We start from the raw sequence: 23,707 nt of genomic DNA on the forward strand, positions 1-23,707 counted from the left end.
ACACACACACCAACTAAGGTGACATTAACGTATAATTCTGAAAACACGTTGTGTTATTAAACACTTGATGAACAGATGAAGATTAAACGTGAAACTGTGAGTTAACTCTGTTAATTTGTCCTTTGAAGGCTCTTTGTTCCACAGCTGCTGTTCACATCTGTCTCTAGGATCCGATCACATGACGTCTGTCACCAGGTGTGAACTGACAAACTTAGAGTCATGTGATCAGCAGACGGATGTTAACAGCAGGTGTGAGAGTGAGACAGTAAAACTTTCAGAAAGTTGTGTTCACACTCACCTGCTCACTTTTCTTCCTTCTGCTCATCCAGGTGAAAATGGAGTCTGACACTTACCTGTTCTCAGGCTCCTCCTCCCTGTTAAACCAGTTCACTCTTGAAAACAACCAGTTGTAAGTCCAGTTCAAACGCATGAAAATGAACTGGTTCAAGTTCACAGTTCATATTTTATTTGGATGTTTATTTAGTTTATAATATAGATAATAATTGATGGTGTCTGATCATTGTCCTGACTGTGAGCGGCTCCTGTTGCTGATCCAGGATCTGCTGTCTGTTCAGCCGATGTTTGGCCGCCAGGGGGCAAAAGAACAACCTGACAATAATAATAATAATAATAATAATAACCAGTGATAACATCATCTATATTGCACAGCATCCTGATATCTAATAAACAGACAAAAACCTTTTTTAGTTTTTCAAAAGGAAATATTTATTGAAAATGCAAATGTACATTTGTATAATACAAATCATCTTTAGCATCTATAACGCTCCACCGGGGTCTCCTTGTATTTTCTGTCATCCATAATTGAACCAAATCAAAGTTTGGTTGTTTCTTCTCTGCTTGAACCAAATGTTCCCACAAAATAAAAACAGCTTTGCTCTATTGAACTCCAATAAATAAATAAAGAGCTCCACATACTGCTGGATTCAGATCAGTTCATTCACCTGACTCCCTCTGATTATCTAAAAGATGTGTGTAATCAGTACATATACAATTTATTGTCTTAATAAGATGGAAATCTCAAAGTGTTTGATTTTGCAAAAACATTTTCAAAAATTAGGAAATTTAGTTATTTACAAAAAACAGGCACAATGGGAGGTGATGTGGAGAGTTTGCAGGCTGACATGGAGGTGGCGCTAGAGCAGTTTGAACAGTAACTTTGAACCATGGTGTAATGTTCTGTCATTTTAGTTTGTCGATTTCAGTCTTTGTGTTTTCTGTTTCCTGTTTTATTTTGTAGTCTCTGTTCCTTGTGTGTCTTTTCTGTCTTGACTTCCTGTCGTTGATTGTCGTCCTGATATAATAGGAACATGCCTGAATCCTTTTGAGTCCTCGGCTACTGCGGTTAGTTTTAAATGCCATGTTAAATTTAGTTTCACCTTGCTGATGTTTGGTATCTTTTTTTATTTCCGTAAATACATTTTTAAACATTAGACCAAGAAAACACACAAGACAAATCACTACAGACTCTAGAGTGTTTGTGTTCAGAATATGTGAGTGAATAAAAGAGTGGAGGAGGGTGAGTGTGTCTGCAGACACTGAGTCAAAGGAAAGAGCAGCAGCAGATCCACTGATGATGCTGTGCCAAACAGGGAGGATGGTGGACTGGACTCTGTGTGACAGCTGATCTCAGAGCAGCTCACCTCCTCTGATTCCTCTTGAGCTCTGTCTCCACTCTGCCTCCCAGTAACAAGGCCCAGTCAGAGCCGCTCTACACACAAGCTGCTGCTGCTTCAGCCTCTGGATCCTCAGGACACAGCTCAGCCTCCATCCACACACACTGTCCTCTTCACACTCAGCTCAACAAAGATCACCATCTGTTGAGAGAAGAAGACATCAGTGTTTCCAGAGACTCACTTCATCAGCTGTGAGTCAGAGATGCAGCACATCCAGTAGAAAGAGCAGCAGGGACTTCAGTCCTGTTCAGAGGTGGAGCAGCTTCCTCTCTGCTTCATGTTCATGTGTCGGAATGAACAAGCTAAGAGCTCAGTGTGTGTCCTCTGCATGTCAAAGTGCAGAGTGGACACCTGAGAGGTGGATTTACTGCTGTTACAGGTGAAGCCATGTTTCACTGTGAGCACGTGCACATAAAAGGGGCGGGGTTTACTGCGTATGACCAATCACAGACATGGACAGTTTGACTGACAGCAGAGACTCATATTTCACAACCAGGATCAATCTGTTCTATAATAAAAATCAGAGGAGAACAAACACATGATCCAGAATAAAAGAAACTCAGTCACAGCTGCTAAATGCAAGAAGAACATCTGGTAAAACATCTGGGATTGTGTCAATGTGTAAGTTACAGCGCCCCCTGGTGGCATTTGGTAAAAATATATTACGTGACCACGATATAATAACGTGTGTGAACGAGATAAATAAATTGAGGCCACAAGATCTGAATCTGTTACTAACAAGACGAGTGGAAGAGACGATAATTCTTGATGAGAAACGTTTGAATCCCAGGATGTGACACACACTGTCTCACTGTCTCTGAGGACCCACACTGTCTTATTGTCTCTGAGGACACACACTGTCTTTGAGGACACATCCTGTGTAGAGTCACTGTGTTCAGTGGGCGGAGCTTCTATACATGTTGATCTCCAACTTAACCTGGAGCAGGTTAGCCATTGATCAGAAGTTACCATGGTGATTTACCTCGTTAAGAAGTGGACGAGCTTCGTAGGACTGAAAAAACTAAACCTGAAGTTAACCTGATTACCACAAATCCTGCTTGGTAGCACAGACCCTGATTCTCTGCTACTGACTGTGTTTGTTTAAATACTGATGAAAGCAGCGTGGGCTGATTCCAACGATCTACTGACCTCACAGTCTCCAGTCGACAGGTTGGACTTTTCTGTAGATCAAGCAGCTCCTTCACTCCTGAGTCCTGGAGCCTGTTTCCACTCAGATCCAGTTCTATCAGATGAGAGGGGTTTGACATCAGAGCTGAAGCCAGAGAAGAACAGCTGATCTCTGACAGACTGCAGCTCTCCCACCTGGATAAAGTGTCAAACTTAACTGTAAATTAAACTGAGCTCATGTCTGACAATAACAGACAAATAGTTTAGGCAAATCCAGAACTAAACTCAGATGTGTTTTAACAAATAGCTGAATATTTAAAATGTCACAGATTAATTAATGAATGTATTCAAGTTATGAATGAAGAGGAATTATGTTATATTTTAATTCAATGAGATCAATTGTGTATAAATGCTGTATTATAGATATGAGATCTACAAAAGTCAGTCAGTGAACTGACCTCAGAGTCTTCAGTCGACAGCTTGGACCCTGTAGAACACCACACAGCTCCTTCACTCCTGAGTCCTGCAGGACGTTGAAGCTCAGATCCAGTTCTCTCAGATGATAGGGGTTTGACCTCAGAGCTGAAGCCAGAGAAGAACAGCTGATCTCTGTCAGTCTGCAGAGAAACAACCTGAATAAAGAATAACAATAATAAACTTTACTGATATAGTACTTTTTTAAAACAGAGTTTACAAAGTGTATTGAACACAAAGCAAGAAGTTAATAAAAACTTGAACCCATAAAAGCAGTAAAATGACAAAAGAGATAAATGAACAAGTAAATAAAAGGTGAAAATTATAAAAACATTAAAAACACAGCATCACATAGAAGCAAGTCAATAAAAATGGGTTTTAAGAAGTGATTTAAAATAAGTCACTGACTCTGCCTTATCTCCTCAGGGGGCCGTTCCAAAGTCGAGGGGCCCTGATGGTAAAAGCAGGGTCACGGTTTAGTTTTCAACCTGGACTTTGGAACAGCAGGATCCACCTGAGGATCTAAGACTGCATGAAGGAACATACAGGCTCAATAATTCTGTGATGTAGTTTGGGGCCAGATGCTTTAAAAGCAAAAAAATTGATCAGTCAAATCTTAAAATCAATTCTAAAACGGACAGGGGGCCAATGAAGAGAGGCGAGGATCAGGGAGATGTGATGTTGCCGTTTAATACCAGTGAGAAGCTGCTGCGTTCTGAACTGTTTCGAAACTAATTGTTGTTTTCTTTACCCTAAAATGAGACATTTACATTTAACTACATTATATTTAAATGTTTTATTTTTACATCAGGAGCAGGTCCTTTCTACAGAGGCTGCCGTGTTTTTGTACAGTAGCCCAGACTAGACAAACTAAACCTTTTGAGTTTCTATGACAACTGAAGCTACAACAGGTTCTCTTTCAAGTTTGGAAAGGGGGTGGTGAGTTGAGGGGAGCTCAGCTGCAACATGACAATTCACCACTAGATGTCACTACATTCAACACACTGAACCTTTAACAATAAAACATGATGTCTGACCCCAGAGTCTCCAGTCGACAGGTTGGACTCTGTAGAAAACCACACAGCTCCTTCATTCCTGAGTCCTGCAGGTCATTGTTACTCAGATTCAGTTCTCTCAGATGAGAGGGGTTTGACCTCAGAGTTGAAGCCAGAGAAGAACAGCTGATCTCTGACAGACTGCATCTCTCCAACCTGCATAAAGTATTAAACTTAACTGTAAATTAAACTGAATTCATGTGTGAAAATAACTAAATAACAAATATTGATGTCAGCACAGACTCATAACATGGAAGATAAATATGAAATCAGACATGTTGGACTAAAAACGAGTCCTGATTCAGTAAAAACAGATAATTTGGACCCAATCTCTGTCCTGCAGATCAGTTTAGAAAATCCAGAACTAAACTCAGTGTTTTAACAAGTAGCTGAATATTTAAAATGTCACAGATTAATTAATGAATGGAATCAAGTTAGTTATGAAGAGGCATTATGTTTAATTATAATTAAATGAGATCAATTGGGTATAAATGCTGTTTTATAGATATGAGAGCTACAAAAGTCAGTCAGTGAACTGACCACATAGTCTCCAGTCGACAGGTTGGACTCTGTAGAAAACCACACAGCTCCTTCACTCCTGAGTCCTGCAGGTTGTTGTTTCCTCTTATATCCAGTTCTCTCAGATGAGAGGGGTTAGACCTCAGAGCTGAAGCCAGAGAAGAACAGCTGATCTCTGACAGATTGCAGTCCTTCAACCTGAATAAAGAATACAACTTAAATGTAAATTAAACTGAGTTCATGTGTGAAAATAACATACAAATATTCATATCAGCACAGACTCATAACATGGAAGATAAATATGAAATCAGACATGTTGGACTAAAGACGGGTCCTGTTTCAGTAAAAATAGATTATTTGGACCCGGTCTCTGTCCTGCAGATCAGTTTAGGAAATCCAGAACTAAACTCAGTGTTTTAACAAGAAGCTGAATATTTAAAATGTCACATATTAATTAATGAATGGATTCAAGTTATGTATTAAGAGGAATTATGTTAAATTAGAATGAAATAAGATAAATTGGGTATAAACGCTGTATTATAGATATGAGATCTACAAAAGTCAGTCAGTGAACTGACCTCAGAGTCTCCAGTCGACAGGTTGGACTCTGTAGAAAACTGCACAGCTCCTTCACTCCTGAGTCCTGCATGTCGTTTTCAGTCAGATCCAGTTCTCTCAGATGAGAGGGATTTGACCTCAGAGCTGAAGCCAGAGAAGAACAGCTGATCTCTGACAGACTGCAGCTCTTCAATCTGGATAAAGAAATATGAATATTAGAATGTGTCCTCCTGTTGTTGTGGATCGTCATCATGTCAACACAGACTCTCAACATGCTGCTGACCTCAGTCCAGTCTGTGACCTGAAGATAAATATCAGATCAGACATGTTGGACCATTGTTTCATTCATCACCTTCTTCTCTGTGTGTTGGTCACTGAGCAGTTTTGTGTAATTAAACACTGTTTAAAGTAGGGACGGCTCCTGACAGTCACTTACTGTTTGTTTCTATACTTATCAATTGTCCAACATGTTTCAATAAAAATGGGTCTTATTTCGAAAACCTGAGGAGGACGAGTGCTCAGCCTCAGTCCACATGTTATTTACTGACACTTTCTTAGTGATCAGGAGCAGGTGAGTGCAGGTGAATGGAGTTGATGAGGTGGACGTGACTGACAGGCTGGGTGAGTGACAGATGACTGAGGGACAGTGAGCAGAGCAGAACTGAGACAATTTAAATAAATAATGACCCAATAAGAAAGAAAGTTTGAAAAGTGAAGAAGGATTTAAGGACCTCAGAGTCTCCAGTCGACAGTTTGGACTCTCCAGTCCCGAACACAGCAGCTTCACTTCTGAGTCCTTCAGGTAGTTATCACTCAGATCCAGTTCTCTCAGATGTGAGGGGTCTGACTTCAGAGCTGAGGCCACAACTTCACAGTGAGTCTCTGAGAGTTCACAACCACCGAGTCTGCAGTTAAAGAAAATATCTGTTAGAATAAAATAAGAAAACACAACATTCATACAAAACGTGATCATGTGACCCTCACCATAGTAAATCCCCTTTTTGCCTCATGAACATGTTAAAAACTCCTCAAGAGAATCCTTTCAGATTTGGTTCAAGCGTTAGTTTAGACTGACAGAGTAACTCATTCGATTCAGGTGGTCAAGGGTCAAAGTCCAAGGTCACACAACATGTTTCTGGCCTCTTGAACATGAGGTCTCAAGTCTGTCTTCAGGGGATTTCTTTTTGACCAGTTGGACTTAGAGATAAACTGATTAAATTTCAGTGGTCAAAGGTCAAAGGTTACAGTGACCTCATGTTATTGTGAATGCCACATGTCAGGAACCTGGAGGCACGGACACTGCACTGGTTGGTGGTGGCGTACAAAGGCAGGATGGTCATTCTAGTTTGAAAAGAAAGAAGAATAAACGATATTTCCAGTTCTGGTTCTTCAGTTTAAAGGAACAGTCAGTGATTCTCATCCTAAACTTACCACGGCATTTTTAAATCTGTCTCTTTGCTTTGCCGCTGAGCAATCATAGGATTATGTTAATTAGAACATTACATTTCTTGACCAAACTAAAAGAACCTTTATCCTAAACAATTGGGGCTTCTTAGCCTTTGCTCCTTTTTTTTTAGCAAATATAGGATGGTTGAAGAAAACCTTTTTCTTTTCTCTTTTAAATCAAACCATCAACCAAACCTTTGTACATTTTGATGTGAATGTAAAAATCTGAATCTGAATCCATCTGCAGAAGCAGTGTTGAGCCAGTTCACGCTTAAAAAGAACGAGTTCCAAGTTCAGTTCATGCAGATGACAATGAACTCGTTCACATTCACAATACATTTTTTATTGGGAATCGGTTGAAGTTGTATCATGTCTGCGTGTCGCTCATTTTAACACTCAGTCCTGACTGTGAGCATCTCATGTTGGACTGAGCACAACATGTTGACGAGTCATTTTCATGATGTTTAAATGCAGCTTCATAAACTGTGGAATCAAACCAACACTAAGTGACTTCATGTGCTGATCAGGTCCTGATAAGTAGTGATGAGTGTTTATTAGTTCTGCTGTGAACCATAATGTTTAACTTTCTGCCCAAACAATGAGAATCATTTAACACTGAGTGTATTTGAAGAACGACTCATCTCCACTGATTGAACATGTTATTGATCATGTCTGGACTCACCGAGCCTTCCTGCAGTTCCTCACAGCTGGGATCAGTCTCCGTCGACCCTGGTCTGATGTGTTGAACTTCTTCAGGTCCAACTCATCCAGAACCTCCCCTGACATCTGCAGCATGTAGGCCAGAGCTGAGCAGTGGATCTCAGAGAGTTTCTCCTTCGATCTGTTCTCTGACATCAGGAACTGTTGCATCTGCTGATGAACTGAGTGGTCGTTCATCTCAGTCAGACAGTGGAAGATGTTGATGCTTCTGTCAGGAGAAATGTCATCACTCTGCATCTCCTTCAGGTTGCTGATGACTCTCTGGATGATCTTTGGATTGTTCCCTGTCCGACCCAGCAGGCCTCCTAAGACTCTCTGGATGATCTTTGGATTGTTCCCTGTCCGACCCAGCAGGCCTCCTAAGACTCTCTGGTTGGACTCCAGACTGAGGCCGTGAAGGAAGCGAACAAACAGGTCCAGATGACCATTTGTACTGGTGAGGGATTTCTCCATGGTTCTCATCAGGAGGTCATCCAGGGAGAAGGTACTGTCTGTGTCCCCATATATTCCTAAGAAGTTGTTGAGTTCTTCTGTGTTCCTCTTGGTGTAACAGTGGAACATGTAGACTGCAGCCAGAAACTCCTGAACGCTCAGATGAACAAAGCAGTAGACTGATTTCTGGAAGATCACACACTCTCTTCTGAAGATCTCAGTACAAACTCCTGAGTACACTGAGGCCTCTGGGACATTAAGACCACACCGCTCCAGGTCTTCTTGGTGGAACATGATGTTTCCTTCCTCCAGATGTTTGAGTGCCAGCCTCCCCAGCTTCAGGAGAACGTCCCTGTCAGCCTCCGTCAGCTGCTGTGGAGACGTCTCATGTCCCTCACCGTACTTGTTGTTCTTCCTCTTTGTCTGAACCAGCAGGAAGTGTGAGTACAGGTCAGTCAGGGTCTTGGGCAGCTCTCCTCTCTGGTCTGTGGTCAACATGTGCTCCAGAACTGTAGCACTGATCCAGCAGAAGACTGGGATTTGACACATGATGTGGAGGCTTCTGGACGTCTTGATGTGTGAGATGATTCTGCTGCACAGCTCCTCATTACTGAATCTCCTCCTGAAGTACTCCTCCTTCTGGGCGTCAGTGAAGCCTCGTACTTCTGTGACCCTGTCAACACATGTAGGAGGGATCTGATTGGCTGCCAAAGGTCTGGAGGTTATCCAGACGAGAGCCGAGGGAAGCAGATTCCCCCGGATGAGGTTTGTCAGCAGCACATTGACTGATGACCTCTGTGTGACCTCAGACACAAGCTCCCTGTGGTTGAAGTCCAGAGATGGTCTGCTTTCATCCAGGCCGTCAAAGATGAACAAAGGTTTACAGACAGTGAGCGTCTCTGCCGTGAGCTTCTGTAACGCTGGATGGAAAACATGGAGCAGCGTGAGAAGACTGTGCTGCTGGTCCTTCACCAGGTTCAGCTCCCTGAACGAAAGCACAGTCAGCAGACCCACATCCTGGTTTTCTAAACCCTCTGCCCAGTCAAGACTGAACTTCTGCACCAAAAAGGTTTTTCCAACTCCAGCAACTCCGTTGGTCAGGACGACTCTGATGCTGCTCTGCTGGTCAGTGGAGGCTTTAAAGATGTCGTGGACCTTGATGGGAGTGTCGTGGAGGATCTTCATCTTGGAAGCCGTCTCAAGCTGCCTCACCTCATGTTGAGTATTAACCTCTTCACTCTGTCCATCTGTGATGTAGAGCTCAGTGTATATCCTGTTGAGGAGGGTTCTACTTCCTGTTTCATCACTTCCTTCAGTCACATGTTCACATCTCCCCCTCAGACTGAGCTTATGTTCATCTGAAACCTCCTGCAGACCACGATCTGCTGAAAGACAAGAAACAATGTCAGAGACAGAGAATCTGAGAATCTGCTGATTGTTTTCATCAGATACAGAAAAACTACAGAAAATAAAAGCTTTTTAACTTTGTGCTTTTCTAACGATGTTAAATGTTGATGCTGTATGAAGGAACAAAATAAAACCACATGTGCTGTTGTCAGAAGTGAAGACATCAGCAGACACATGTACAGTGCTGCTCTGACCGGCTGACTGACCTCCAGCTCCTCTACTGGATGTTTGTCCACACTGGGGACAGGAGGAGTCTCCAGAAGAACCAGACTGGTCCCAGTATGAGGTGATGCACTGTCTGCAGAACCAGTGTCCACAGCTGGTGGAGACTGGATCCTTCAGGACGTCCTGACACGAAGCACAGCAGGACGACTGCTCCTCCTCAGAAACATGACTCCTCCTCCTCTCCCTGTGAAGACATTTCCTGATAACTCACATGTCGCAGTCACTGGTTGTCATTACTTCTGTCACGGAGGTTTTGTTTTCACCCTGTATGTTTGTGTGTTGGTTGGTTTTATAAGGAGCGTGTTGGTTCTTGGTGGAGGTCTGAGCTCTTTGAGTGATTCTGAGAGATTAGTCACCAACTTCATTGAAGCTGTGTCCTAATGCAGGGGCCACACTAGAGGAAACTATATCCTCTTCAGAGCAGGTCACAGTAGAAACAGTATCTTACTCTGTGTGTGAGGGTCCAGGTTCATTACTGAAGAATATAGGAGGTTCCATGGACCAGTCACTCTTCAGAGACAGACAGCTGGACCCTGGAGACTCTGCTCTCAGTCTGTGGTCCTGACCTCTGCAAACACAAACATGTTTTTATTCAGAACACATCATTCACTGGTTCATTCTCTGAGGATTCAGTTTGGAGGTTCACATGTTTGTAGCAGGTCTCATACTTTGTGTGTGAAGGTCCGGGTTCATTCCTGAAGAGGATAGGAGGTTCCATGGACCGGTCACTCTTCAGAGATACACAGCTGAACCCTGGAGACTCTGCTCTGTCCTCTTCCTCCTCATCATAACCACTCATCTTCAGTCTGAGAGGAAAAACACGGTGAGCTCAAACACACAAGATTAAGATACATTTATTTGTCCCAAACACAGGCACACTAATGCAAGGAGGGAAATTTAACCTCTGCTTTTGACCCATCTGGTGCAGGACACACAGAGCAGTGAGCAGCAATGTACGGCGCACGGGGAGCAGATGTTGGGGTAGTAAGGTGCCTTGCTCAGAGGCCCTAGACAGGGTAGGGAGAATCCTCTTGGATTTTTGGATCATCCAAGTTCGTTTTTGTTTTTTCTCCGTGGAGTCGAACCAGAGACGAACCAGAGACCTTTTCTGCCACTAGTCCACCGCAACAGAGTCAACCCTCCTACACTGTGTCCCTGTTATCACGGTAACCTGAGACAGTTGTAGATTTAATGTGTTGGACTCAGCCAATCATATAGCGTCGAACTGTTGATTGACTGACTGAAGTTCATCTTGAATCTTCTTCTCTCTAAAGTCCACGAGTAGAAAACTGACTCAGAGTCTGTGACAGTAAAACAACATGAATGAATAATATTAATGTTGCTGAACACTCACCAACCTCAGACTTCACGTTTCCTCCCTCTGCTCGTTACAGTTAAAACAAAGTCTGAACTGGCTGCTTCTCTCTGCATTTACTGGAATCATCTGACTCTATGTGTGTGTGTGTGTGTGTGTGTGTGTGTGTGTGTGAGAGAGAGAGTCACGTCCCGATTTGTGTTGCAAGTTTAAACATGTGTCCATAAACTGTAGAAAATCAACACAGAGTGAACATCCGTGTCCTGATAGCAGAGTCCACATCGTGATGCATCTAGGAATCGAGACCTTTCCACACCTCTAGTGTGGAATGTGGAGAAACTGGCCTGTACCACCTCATGGAAGGGCCAGCTGTGGGGGGGCAGTGCGACAGTAAAATCTTCAGAATGTTGTGTTCACACTCACCTGCTCACTTTTCTTCCTTCTGCTCATCCCAGTGAAAATGGAGTCTGCCCGCTCCCTGTTCTCAGGCTCCTCCACCCTGTTGAACCAGTTCACTCTTGAAAACAACCAGTTCTCAGTCCAGTTCATACACATGAAAATGAACTGGGTCACGTTCACAGATAATTTTTTGTTGGGATGGAATTTAGTTAATAATGATAATTGATCCAGATCTTAACTTTAACACTGATTCCTGAGTGTGAGAGTCTCCTGTTACTGATCCAGGATCAAGACCTGATGTCTGTTCAGCCGATGTTTGGCCTTCAGGGGGCAGCAGAACATCCTGACATGAGTATAATAATAATAATAACCAGGGTTTACATCATCTATATTGCACAGCATCCTGATATCTAATAAACAGACAAAAACCTTTTTTAGTTTTTCAGAAGGAAATATTTATTGAAAATGCAAATGTACATTTGTATAATACAAATTATCTTTAACTTTAAATTAACCAGTGTTTGTTCAAATGTTTCCACGAAATAAAAACAGCTTTGCTCTACCGAACTCCAATAAATAAATTACAAAGTGCTCCACATACTGCTGGATTCAAATCAGTTCATTCACCTGACTCCCTCTGATTATCTAAAAGATGTGTGTAATCAGTACATATACAATTTATTGTCTTAGTAAGATGGAAATCTCAAAGTGTTTGATTTTGCAAAACATTTTCAAACATTAGAAAACTTAGTTATTTACAAAAACCAGGCACAATGGGAGGAGATGTGGAGAGTGTGCAGGCTGACAGGGAGGTGGCGCTACAGCTGATTGAACAGTAACTTTGAACCATGGACTGTAAAATAAAGATGGATGACGTCTCAACCTCATCCTGTCGATCAAAAATGAAGCCAAAATATCTCTGATCCCAACTATTAACATGGAGGAGCCAAGATATATGAATTATACTGCAGCCAGCCAGAAAGGGGCGATCAAGATGATTTGGCTTCACATTTAAGGAGCAGCCATGTCGTCCATCTTTAACTACAGATGATGGTAAAATGATACGTAAACAGCTTTAAGTGCAGTTTGTACATTTAATTGTTGTAAAAATTGTATCTTGCACCATCAAAACTTTTCTCGGCTAAAATACAAACATAAATATAAATGACAAATAAAGTCGTCACGTGTCGACTGCTTCAGATGAAGCTGCAGTTCGACCTCCCTGCCAGCAGAGGCAGCAGAACATCGTACTCTGTGTGTGTGAGTGTTTTCAGGACCACTGGCAGGAGCAGTCGGTGGGCTCCTGGATGCTGTAGCTGACCCAGGTTGCGTTGCCGCTGCAGTAGAGCTGCACCGAGCGCCGCTGCAGACCCGTCTCCCGGCAGCACTTGCAGAAGCGAGCGTACGTGTTGATGTTGTAGTTGTAGATGCTGGCGGACGGACACTTCCCGTCACATGACACGATGTTCACCTGCAGGACACAGAGCGTCAGTGCAGAAGGTCACACGGCTGGAAGACGCCCAGAGGAGTGGACACATCTCTTTAAAATAAAACTGTTATTTTCAAGTCGCTGTCCGATTAAACTGAAGATTCTCGACATCCTTTAAATGATGACGTCCATTTATTTTTACTGTCTTTTAATTTCTGTTTAAATGCTTCTTTCTGATATTGTCTAATGTTGCTTTGACAATTCGTCATGATGCCTCCTATATCTTATGAAAAGTACTTTGAAATGCCTAATTGAAATATGATATACAAATGAACTGTGGGTAATTTTAGCTTTGAAATGAAATTGTGAAGTGTGTGAACTGGGAGAGTTCAAACACTTTCCTATTTCGTATTGTGAAAACCCAATTAGTTGCTAGTGTTAACTAGAGATTCATATTTAAAATGTGAAATTTGCTCACATGTAAACACAGAGTTCAATACAAGTGAAAAATTAGGTTTCCAGTAACAATTACATTGATTTGTTTGATTTAAATGGACGTTTCCTCTAAGGACATTTTTATTTCACATACAATTAGCACCAATAACCAGATTGTCTTATTTCTTATTGAATGAACCAGGAATCACGTTGGACACAAACATACCGGCCTGTTACTGCGACAGTCGTTCTTCCTGATCGTCATCCTCACCGTCACCCGCTGACACGACTTTCCATCTTCTTTGCCTGTTCACACCAAAAATCAGTCCGAACGAAGTGAGCATGAAAAAAATCAAGAAAACACACGTGATCTGACAAATGTAGCGACACAGCAAACAGCGGGAAAGAGAAGAAGCGTGACAAAGAGGAGAGAAGAAGAAGAACGGTCAGAGCTGAGGCCGTCGATCAGGGAAAGGCTGAGAAGCTGCTTTAATGGACGGAGGACGAGTTGGATGAAGGAGAAAGTTTGAAAAGTTAAAAATAAAAACAACTCAGGAGGAAACTTCTCAGAGAAAAGAAAAATGAAATGTTGAGCAGCCTCATGCTTTTATCTCCCACAGTGAACTTCTTCAAACCAGTTGAAACCAGAGGTTGTGAACGTGCTCCATCAACGTTTGAGACATTTTCACACCAACACACATCAACGCAGCGGCCATGTTGTTAAAGAGGAGGCTGTGAATCTGTCTGTCGGCTTCATCCTCAATCAGATTAAATGTGATGTCTGACTGTCGAAGTTTGGTTTGTTAGAAAGACCAAAATGAGGATTTTCAAACTTTTACATAGTTTAATTTGGAATAATTATCACCAGTAATATTTCTGTTCTATGTAAATTCAGAATGTAGCCTTGTGTATAATAACTCTTTATTTCCTGTTTCCTGGTTTCATCAGAAAACAGCACAAAAAATATTTTAAATTATGATATTTACTATAATCTGAAGTGATCAGCCTCTCTCTTCAATATGGCGGCAGCAGAGACATTTCTCACCATCAGGGGATGTGAGGTCTGTGTGAACATATCTAAAATATTTCTGGCATTTTGCAAAACACAACAGATAAAATAACAACAGAGAACAAAGCTTCTATGTGAGGCACATCAGCTGTTTCCTGTTCTTCCTCTGACCGTTTGAAACACGTCTGTTGAACATCTGTGAGTAAGTGAGTCACATGTATCAGTTATATGAGTCAAATAAGTAAATATTTGTGTCATAATTAATAATTCAACCAGGTGTCGAGTTTTCTTATTTTTCTTTTATGTAAACATGATGCAACGTCCTGGACTCGTTAAAAAGAAGAAACTGCAGATGTAAGAATATATTTTAAAAAGGGAATAAATTCAACATTAGAATCCTTTTGGTTACATTATGGAAATTGGTTAGTTACATGTACAAGTTACACGGCTCTAGATACTACATTACCCATCAGCCTCTGATGCTACTTATCGCTCACAGAGTTCTCTGGTTGGGGAACGAAACTCAAACACTGAAGAACTAACTAATATTAAAGTTAAAGTATTTTAAATATGGTTTAGTTCCAATTTATTTACGTGAGAGCGTTTACAAGTAGAGCTGAAACAATTAACCAATAATCTATTATATAATTGTAATTAACAATAAGAACACTTCAAATTGTGCCGGACTAAAAGGTCTCACACACGTTAAATATTATTTGTCAGAATGTCGATAATGCAGCTCCACTCCAGTGACACAAGATGGCAGCGTTCGTACCTGAGATATTTTGGCTTCACTTTCGTACAGCAGGAGGAAGTGGAAACACATCATCCATCTTTATTTACTGTCTATGTTTTAAATAAATGTTCAGTTTCACACTGATGTGCCTCACATAGAAGCTTCAGTTTTCCACACAGCGCCCCCTGGTGGCGGTAGTGCAGAAGCATGCAGATGTTGCACAGCTGCTACATATTCAGGGAGCAGACCTACACACACACCCCCTCCACCCCCCTCCCACCTCAGCATCTACTGACACATGCAGACGTCTAAGCCCGACTACTGGGCCACTACCAACAGCACATTGTTGTCAATCAACAATGCACTGCCCAGACAGTGCTAATGGGGACAGAGTTTGACTGTCGTGTACATGTAGGTGATCCACTGGGGAAGGGTTTCCTTTCTGTCCTCTCAAGTGTGATGTCATTTCTGTGGCCTGCCTGACGGAGGCCCCGCCTCCTTTGAGGGCATCATATAGTGATATAATCACTACTTCGTCTTTTTAATTTAAACAATCGTACGACACAAAAAGTCGTCCTGTGAGAGTAATGGGTTTTTGAAGCGAGGAGAATGAATCATACGACAAAACCTGTTGTAGTGATTTTAATTTGACCAGAAATGAGGCAACAGCTGAGAGGACTGTTCTGGAGGAGGGTTAAAGTCCCACTTGGGGGGAGGGGGGGGGGGGGGGAATTCATCCTTGTTATTATCTTTGGAGGGAGTACATTGTTGAATTTCAACAATGGCACGGATTGGCCTTGTTGTTGTGGTACCTCGTTCACAGTTTGTGTTAACTGTGGGAGTCAGGGGGCTAACGGGGAAAGGGAGCAGAGGGAGTCCAGTACCTGGTGGGATTGGTACATGTTGGTGAGCTGCAGCACACAAACCACAAACCCACTTGTATGTCATCAGATGCCTTTCAGTGAGAGCTGCTTCACTCGTGTGGCACTGTGAAAAAGGTGCTTCTCTGATCTGAATACAGGTTTTGGACTGAAACGGACAAACTGAAGGGCAAACATGTCGGAAACATGTTGAGCGGCAGGACAGGGCGCTCTTCAGTGTCAGCTGCAGCTACAGCTCTACACTAAACTACAACACTGCCGCTACGCTCAAGTCAGATACTCACATGTTCTGCAGCATCCGTCCATGTAACTTACGACTGTTCCACCGATCTGCGATCAGACAAAAGGGAAAACTATGTTAAAAAGTCCCTGATGGAAAATATCATCTATTCTTAGGATGAGAAAAATGTATAAATCAATTAACTTTTTTCAGCAGTTAAAGTGTTTGTATATCGTCTATATCAGGTTTAAACAAAACAATTACGAAACAGGAACAAACACCAAATATTGACAAATTAAATTAGATGTTTATTAGTTTGGAAACTAAGAAAATATTGATTTAAAAGTCCTGAGTCATATTTTAGAATCAACTCAATAAAATGTGAGACTCTGGTGTAGGGACATGGTTTTTGTGAAACCACAGGCCTTCTCTCAGGCCTTCTTGGGTAGTCAAAAGCCTGAAACCTCATGTTCTTTGTTCAGGAGCAAGCCTCGCAAACTCAGTCTCCCAAGATGCCACAGGTGCCATTGTTCTGGAAAAAGCCAGAGCACAGGGAACTCAGTCTCCCAGGATTCCTCAACTTCACACAGAGGTGTGAAAAGCTTCTTAACGGTCACTCTGGGCCAAGGACCTGTGAGGTCACCGGGCCACAATAAGGAAACTTCTCCCCCTCCTCCTCAGACATCCGTCTGAGGACGGAAGGCTGCCAGCCTCTTCTCCTGCTTCGCCAAGGGGGAAGCCTGGCTGCTCCAGCTCACATCTTCTCTTCCCATCCAACGAGAGGAGTGCAAAGGTGCAGCTTCCAGCTCATCTCACCGAGGAAACCTCCTTGCACTTCAAGCTCTACCAAACTCCGAGCAGCGACTCGATGTCCTTTAGGAGAACTCCAAACGGCATCTTAGCTGCACAGCTCAACAGAACCGCTAAGGCAGAAACCAAACGACCAGACAGAAGACTTCACAGAACTGCGAACTGAACTGCAACTTCCATTTTTCTTCCTTTTCCCCACAACGGAGGGGTAACACAACTGGGCTTAATGATTACACTAGGCTAAGCAAGACTGTTTATTCGATTCTGTGTGATGATTATAAGTTTGATATGTGTTGGGATATTGTGGTTACAAGTTATTTGAAAGTTAATGTTAGTTAAGGCCGATATATGCTACTCCGTTTTTACGGACACGGACAGATAGAACCGCCCTCATCGCCGTGGAACGCCTTCTCCTGGTACCTCAGAGAGCTTTTCGAGCACCTCTGATTTTTCTAACTACACGTCGGCATGTCGGAGAGCCTAGGGATAGCCCTTGGCTGTGATTGGTCCGCTAACGACATAATTTCTGCACAACGTCATTTCCGCATGACGTCATTTCCGGACCTCAAACTTCCTGTTTCATTTCCAATATCACAATAAATCCAAACACAACTACGATTCTATGATCAATGGGACAAGTGTGTTAAGCCAGCGGAGTTGTCTGGCTGACGGTGGCTGGTTAGAGCCCTGACGGCATGTGTGTACGGTCACATACGGTTATAACGAACTTTCATAACGGCACTAGCGGGCTAACCACCATGCTAACTGCGTTGGTAACAGCGCAAAAACCAGCTGTCACGACTTTAATTCCACAGCTATCATGACACTGTTTGTCAAACACCAACAGGTTTAGAAGCAAACACTTGGTAGTAGTTAGTATCGGGAGTCCCTGTTGACTGTGTGTGGAAGCTGGGGGGAAGCTAGCTGCCTCCGTGTAGCTTCAAGCTGTGGAATTAGAAACGCAGTTCAGAAAAAAGACCGGGGAACAGCTGCGCTAAGAAAAAACGATAACATCAGCATTTTGACCCGCTGGGTGTCACTTTATTTTATTGAGTTGCCATCGTACACTGTGTGTGAGGAAAGCCGGGAGCAGGTAAATAAACAACATGGACTTTTTCTGCATATATAGAACTCATGAGGTAGGCTTCTCTAAGCTTGTCTTCCGTTGCGCCACCTACTGTTCTGGCGGTGAATTGTTTCAGCACCGGAGAACTATAAATGAAAAAGTGTCCGTCTGATCCGTCCGTAACGGATTCGCAGAAGCATACTAGAGCCTTTATGCTCTTCACAGGCTTTCTTTGCATATCTTTCTGACTCTTTCATTCTCTGACTGAACATCCACACAGACAAACGCATATCTCCTCACCTCATTAGCTCAGACCCCCGCTACATGTCGTAAACATCCATATCCTTCAACTGATCCTTCAACTGAGCTATCTATCTAGATGGTAAATGTGATTATAGTTATTAATTTAATTGTTAATCAGAGTTCCAAATTTGTAGTTAGTTCTTTTATGAGACTTAATCAATAAATTGGCTATCTTTTCCATTCCTATTTTAGTTTGATAACCAAATTTATTGAATGCCGAAAGGCACACCATTTTATGGTATCACTTTTAAAGCATTATTGCACAACACTGGTCAGGAGGAAAGCATGACTGTGAGTGTGTGTGTGTGTGTGTGTGTGTGTGTGTCTTTGTGTGTGCCTGTGTGTCTGACCTTCATACACTCGGTCTCATTGAAGGGGGGGCAGCTGAAGGAGTAGGAGATGAGTGTGGGACCGGACAAAGTGTCTCTGCAGTCGAACTTCACACAGTTCCACACCCAGGATTTCCCCGGCTGAAAACACACATATCATCAACAAGTTTCTGAAAACTTGACATCAAATATATAATCACCTTTAGTAACTACAAAATAAAGTTTTGAACTCCTTTGAAAAGTACTTCCTACCTTATAGAGCGCCACCGTCCCGTTCTCATGTTCATAGAGGCAAGAAATGTTCTTACAAGCGCCACAACATGTCGACTGGTCTTTGGGAGGGACGTAGATCTGATTCTGGAACACGTGCAAACATTTCAGATTAGTCCTCTGAGTGAAATAACAGAACCAGAAGAGGCTGCAGGGTCTCTGCGGGGGGGGGGGGGGGGGTCTCACCGGCTGGCAGTGGGTGGAGCAGTTGATGCTGGAGGTGCGGAGCAGGTGGAAGCCGCTCGCCAGGTCGAGGCTGCGGCTGCACTGCCGGCTGTGACACAGGCCGTCGTCCCCGTGTTCCACCAGAGTCTGGCCTGGCCGCAGCACCCCCCGCTCGCCGAACACACACACCGCCTCGCGCACTGACCACACAGACAGGTAGAGGTCAGAGGTCATGGTGGACAGAGTGGCAGTAGATGCACTTTCTAATGGAAACTGGCAGAAATAACCTTTTTGTTGCTCATGTTGTTTCTACATCTAAAATCATTTCTCACCACACTTGTATCTTTTGCAGGAGCACTGGTTCTGTGGGTCGGACAGGAAGGCCCGGTCCAGCTGAGCGGCCTCTCCCTGCAGAGCACGAGGACAAAGAGCTTAGAACACAACATTCAAGACTTGACAAAACGTATATAATTCACTGGTACATTTATTCATTGAGGTTTTATGTTGTGGTGTCTTCAAAATGTCTAGAAACTAAGAAAAGAAGCTTGTGACAGATTTTCTTTATTCAGGTTCAAACATGAAAATCAACAAAAAGGCAGAATTTACATGTTAAACTCAGAGTTCTATATATACATAGATACACTAAAATATGTGCGAAGAGACAAACTGAATTATAACGGTCAGGACGTACCAGGCCACATTTTGGGGAAGCGATTTTCTCACAGGAACATTCTGGAAGCAGAAAACAACACAACACATCTCCTCACTTCAGCTTCATGTTTCAGATGTTTAGTCTACAAACAACTAAAGTTTCTGCATCATCATAAACTAAATCTGTGACCTGATATAAACCTAATTTCAATCTTTTCTATGAGAAAAAAGACCCGACTCTGACGCTGATTTAAAAACCAAGATGAGGTGAAGAAGCTATGACTTGCAGACGGAGGTTTGGGACCTGATTGCATCATGAACTGTCACGTGACGTACCACATGTTTGGTTTGGGCAGCAGCGACTGGGACCGGACGTCGACAACACCGACATCCCAACAGCACAACTGAGCTGAGGACACCTGTAGGGCTCACACACTGCACACACACACGACAAATCTATTCATGTACACCCACAATTATATTTTCTCTCTATAGTTTTATTTCCTTCTGTTCAATCCAAACATCAATCAACAAAATTATTAACATGTCAAAACTTCTGCATAAAACTGTATCTGAGAAAAACAAGAAATTACAGAGACACCGTCTTTTTTTTCATATTTTCCTATATGAAACAAAAATGATGAATGAAAAGAACATACTTGTACAAGAATCACAACTTTGTGCAAGTACTGCACTTAAAGTAAATATACATGGTACCACTGAATCCTATATATTACCATGAGGGAGAAATAATAATGACATGGGAGGAAGAGGAGAGGGAACGTCACTATTGTGTTGATGTTAGACTGTGTGTGTGTGTGTGTGTGTCAGTGTGTGTGTGTGTGTATGCATGCTCTGACCACACTGATAGGCGGGGCAGCAGCGGTCGGTGACGTTCCCGTCGACCGTCAGCACCTCCCCGTCCCAACAGGGAGGAGGAGTCTCCGGACAGGAGGAGGAACACACTGCGGGAAACACACACTTTGAATGAACCTGCTGACGACTGGACGTAAACACAGGAGCTGATGTGACGTGTGTGTGAACTGACTGCAGATGTGGGCCAGACAGCAGCTGCCGTCGGCTCTGGTGGCGATCAGAGTCTGGTCCTCTCTGCAGGTGGGAACGTCCGACTCACAGAGATCAGGGTCACACTCTGCAACACACAGAAACTAAGTCATCCAACAGATCCACGTGTTGGGAATGCACTGCAGTGAAGACGTTTCCAATGAGGCGACAGAACACATCACACCAGCCTCCAGAAACTCCTGCAGGTTAAACTAACTCTGAACTAAGTCTAACCTCTTAAGAGGCGGGTCGGATTCGACTAAAACGCCTGTCTGAGGAATACCCAAAGTAAATTGAAAGCTGTTCTTGAAACATTTGGAGTACATGCATGGTCTTGGTCACTTTTGAAAGGTAACATTCTGATCTCCCCTCCCCCCCTCAGAATCACTAGTGCTACTGGCATTGAGTAATAGCAGTTGAAGGTTTTTATTTCCGCCTGAATATTTGTTGGTAAACAGATGCCTGCAGATGACTCTAGCTGGGACTTAAGGGCTGGAAAACACAATGGGACCCTAGCATGACGCCTTGACTAGCCCATGTTCAAATTTGATAACAATACCACATTTTGTGTAGGCGTTTTCCACAAAGGCCATTTGGAGACTCCGAAGGACCCTTTGTAACCATCGTAACCAACCAGGCTAAAAAGGCTACTTTTACACTCAAAATCATACTTTTATTTAAAGGAGACAAAACTGGTCATATGGTTTAAAATTTATACAAATAAACATCTTTCACGATGCTCTGGGACCAGTTGGACACTGTTGCGCAGTGACTTGCTCGGTGTTTCCGTATATTTATCCCATGATGCAGCACATCTGCATGTTGGAAATTCATTGGCTAAACAATACGCCAGTCATTAGAACATACGGTTGCAATTGGCTCAGTCTTTACACGTCAGAAGACGGGCAAGCACTGGCCGTCAACGAAGGTATCTAGTTGGCTATTGTAGGCTGTGGACAGCCCATACCAGCTCCGATTGGGTCAAGTTCAGATTGACATCCCACTTAACCCAATAGGAGCTGCTAGCCACCATTTTGATAGCAAGAGAGCGGCTGTGTTTACATGCGAACAGGAGTTACAAGGGAAAATACATCAAAGTTTACACGTAGCTGCTGGCTGCTCTGAGATTACGCAACAGCAGACTGTGGCTATTCTTTGATGCAATAGTGTGTTTTGGACTGATTATGTTACTGGATTGGATCGTCTGGACCTTTGGCAATGTACCAAGACCGCTTTTGTTTGAATGTTATCGATCTGTGGATTAATATGATGATTCTTAGGTGAGTGACGTCGACTTTGGTATTGTTTTTTTTTGTTGGTGGTCTGACTGAGACGTTGATTGTACCGGCTGTGGTGATCGGATCTGGAAATGGTTTACATCAGTTGAATCAGAAGAATATTAGCTTTCCAAAGATATGTTGCATCAGTAACTAGCTGTACGACGCAGTTCTGTTAATAACAATGTTTGACGCGTATCATCAGACGACACACCCGATGGCCGCCTACTGGCCGATGCAGCACAACAGGCTAAACTATAAACAGAATGAAACACTCAAAAATAAAACACAACTCCTCTCTGTCACCAAAAAACACATCTGGTGCTGTCAACACAAAACCACATCAAATACTTTTAGGATGTTACTTCTAGAAAGAAATATCATCTTATATTCAGGCTAAATAAAAAGTCGGAAAACGAGAAACTCACCACAGACGTAGTGCGGACAGCAGGAGTCCTGCCTGTAGTACGAAACCAGCTTCTCCCCGTACTTACACTCAGGAGGGACCAGGTCACACAGGCTCTGGTTACAAACTGCAGAGCCACAAATCACATCTTCAACATTAGATTTTCTAATTCTACACCAACTTCTTCAGTTTGAACATTTCAAACTTGGCGCCTCACCGCAGACTCTCTGTGGGCAGCAGCTGGTGTCGTCAGCCAGGCTGATGATCACCTCCCCTGCTCTGCGGCACACGGGCACAGCCACGTCCGAGCAGTCATACTCCAAGGGGACGATGGAGTCGTTGTCGCAGCGGTACATGCAGCAGGCGTCCTTCGAGGCCTTCCACACCTCGCCGTGAGCATGGGGAGCGCCGGAGCTGTCGGTGCAGGCTGAGGACGCACAAATGACAACATGATTTCTAGTTCACTGGTCGTGAGACGACAACACTGAAGCAGACTCTCAAGGAACAAAGGTTATTATACAGGTCTCGTACATTTAAAACTGACTCAAATCAAGACTGAAGATAATTCATTCATTTTCAGATTTTCTTCACAACCTTGTGTCGCCATGATCTAACTTTGTGACGTCCGGTTTGAGACTTACCGCATTTGTCGGGTGAGATGCAGAGGGCGGAGTAGGGCCGGTGGAGCAGCGTCCCCTCAGGACACACGCAGCCCTCGGTCAGGCCTGAACACTGGTCGGGGTCGGAGTCGAAGTCGTGGTTGGGGCAGGACTGAGACGTGCACGCCGGCAGACAGGCTTGATACCGCAGAGTACTGGGACACGCAAAGGCTGCAAAGGAGAGACACGCAAACATGTCGGTGCCCAATCACATCACAAGACACAAGGTGGTGCTGCTAGGATGAATCAATCACGCTCCAGGTAAACAGGTCATAGGGTCGAGAACTTTGCTTCAATCTTTTTTACACGACTTTGGCCGGATTGTGCGTGTTTTAAAATACAATAAACATGTGATTACAATGGGATTTTTCATATGTTACAGTAGGAGAATTTTGGGACATGGTATTTGTGAACTACAGTTTGGCCTACATGTGTACTCAAAGCCTTGATCACATGCTTTCTTTGGCGAAAACCAGAGCCATCAGAACTCAGTCTCAGTCCCAGAGAGCCTCAACGTCACACAGAGGTATGAAAACCAACCGGCGACACAAGGGTCAATCACTATTGGTCACTCTGGGCCCCATGACCTATGTCATATAAGGCCAGGTCTCCCTTTCTTCATTC

The 23,707-nt window shown here is 43.2% G+C and overlaps 2 protein-coding genes across 2 annotated transcripts in view; both read right to left on the bottom strand.

The window, feature by feature from the left end:
• Positions 1–706: 706 nt before the first annotated feature.
• On the bottom strand, positions 707–11,103 carry LOC133957120 (NACHT, LRR and PYD domains-containing protein 12-like). The gene is made up of 12 exons (XM_062392564.1): positions 11,013–11,103; positions 10,327–10,464; positions 10,107–10,226; positions 9,621–9,842; positions 7,557–9,425; positions 6,160–6,333; positions 5,449–5,622; positions 4,892–5,068; positions 4,334–4,507; positions 3,281–3,454; positions 2,844–3,017; positions 707–1,835 (listed from the first exon to the last, which is right to left on the bottom strand). The coding sequence occupies exons 2-12, from the start codon at positions 10,455–10,457 to the stop codon at positions 1,829–1,831; spliced, it is 3,396 nt and encodes a 1,131-aa protein (XP_062248548.1). The 5' UTR covers positions 10,458–10,464; positions 11,013–11,103; the 3' UTR covers positions 707–1,828.
• Positions 11,104–11,914: 811 nt separating this feature from the next.
• The window catches only part of LOC133956420 (otogelin-like), a 50,202-nt gene continuing 38,409 nt past the window's right edge, over positions 11,915–23,707 (bottom strand). Inside the window, exons 43-56 of the mRNA XM_062391438.1 lie at positions 23,066–23,254; positions 22,642–22,851; positions 22,447–22,551; positions 20,725–20,829; positions 20,537–20,641; positions 20,013–20,111; positions 19,717–19,757; positions 19,358–19,433; positions 19,047–19,225; positions 18,843–18,947; positions 18,612–18,731; positions 16,147–16,192; positions 13,463–13,542; positions 11,915–12,843 (exon numbers count right to left, since the gene is read on the bottom strand). Of these exons, the coding sequence (XP_062247422.1) occupies positions 12,643–12,843; positions 13,463–13,542; positions 16,147–16,192; positions 18,612–18,731; positions 18,843–18,947; positions 19,047–19,225; positions 19,358–19,433; positions 19,717–19,757; positions 20,013–20,111; positions 20,537–20,641; positions 20,725–20,829; positions 22,447–22,551; positions 22,642–22,851; positions 23,066–23,254 (1,661 nt within the window). The 3' untranslated portion in view covers positions 11,915–12,642. The remainder of the gene's footprint in view (positions 12,844–13,462; positions 13,543–16,146; positions 16,193–18,611; positions 18,732–18,842; positions 18,948–19,046; positions 19,226–19,357; positions 19,434–19,716; positions 19,758–20,012; positions 20,112–20,536; positions 20,642–20,724; positions 20,830–22,446; positions 22,552–22,641; positions 22,852–23,065; positions 23,255–23,707) is intronic.

This window comes from Platichthys flesus, chromosome 1 (assembly GCF_949316205.1).
Source record: "Platichthys flesus chromosome 1, fPlaFle2.1, whole genome shotgun sequence".
NCBI classification, from domain to species: Eukaryota; Metazoa; Chordata; class Actinopteri; order Pleuronectiformes; family Pleuronectidae; genus Platichthys; species Platichthys flesus.

Excerpts from the sequence above, each read along its gene's own strand:
- LOC133957120 (XM_062392564.1), bottom strand. The coding sequence starts at position 10,457 with ATGAGTGGTTATGATGAGGAGGAAGAGGACAGAGCAGAGTCTCCAGGG. Across the intron at positions 9,426-9,620 it reads GGTCAGTCAGCCGGTCAGAG|TTCTTGTCTTTCAGCAGATC; the intron begins CAGCACTGTACA and ends CTCTGACATTGT. Across the intron at positions 3,018-3,280 it reads TGTCGACTGAAGACTCTGAG|GTGGGAGAGCTGCAGTCTGT; the intron begins GTCAGTTCACTG and ends CACTTTATCCAG.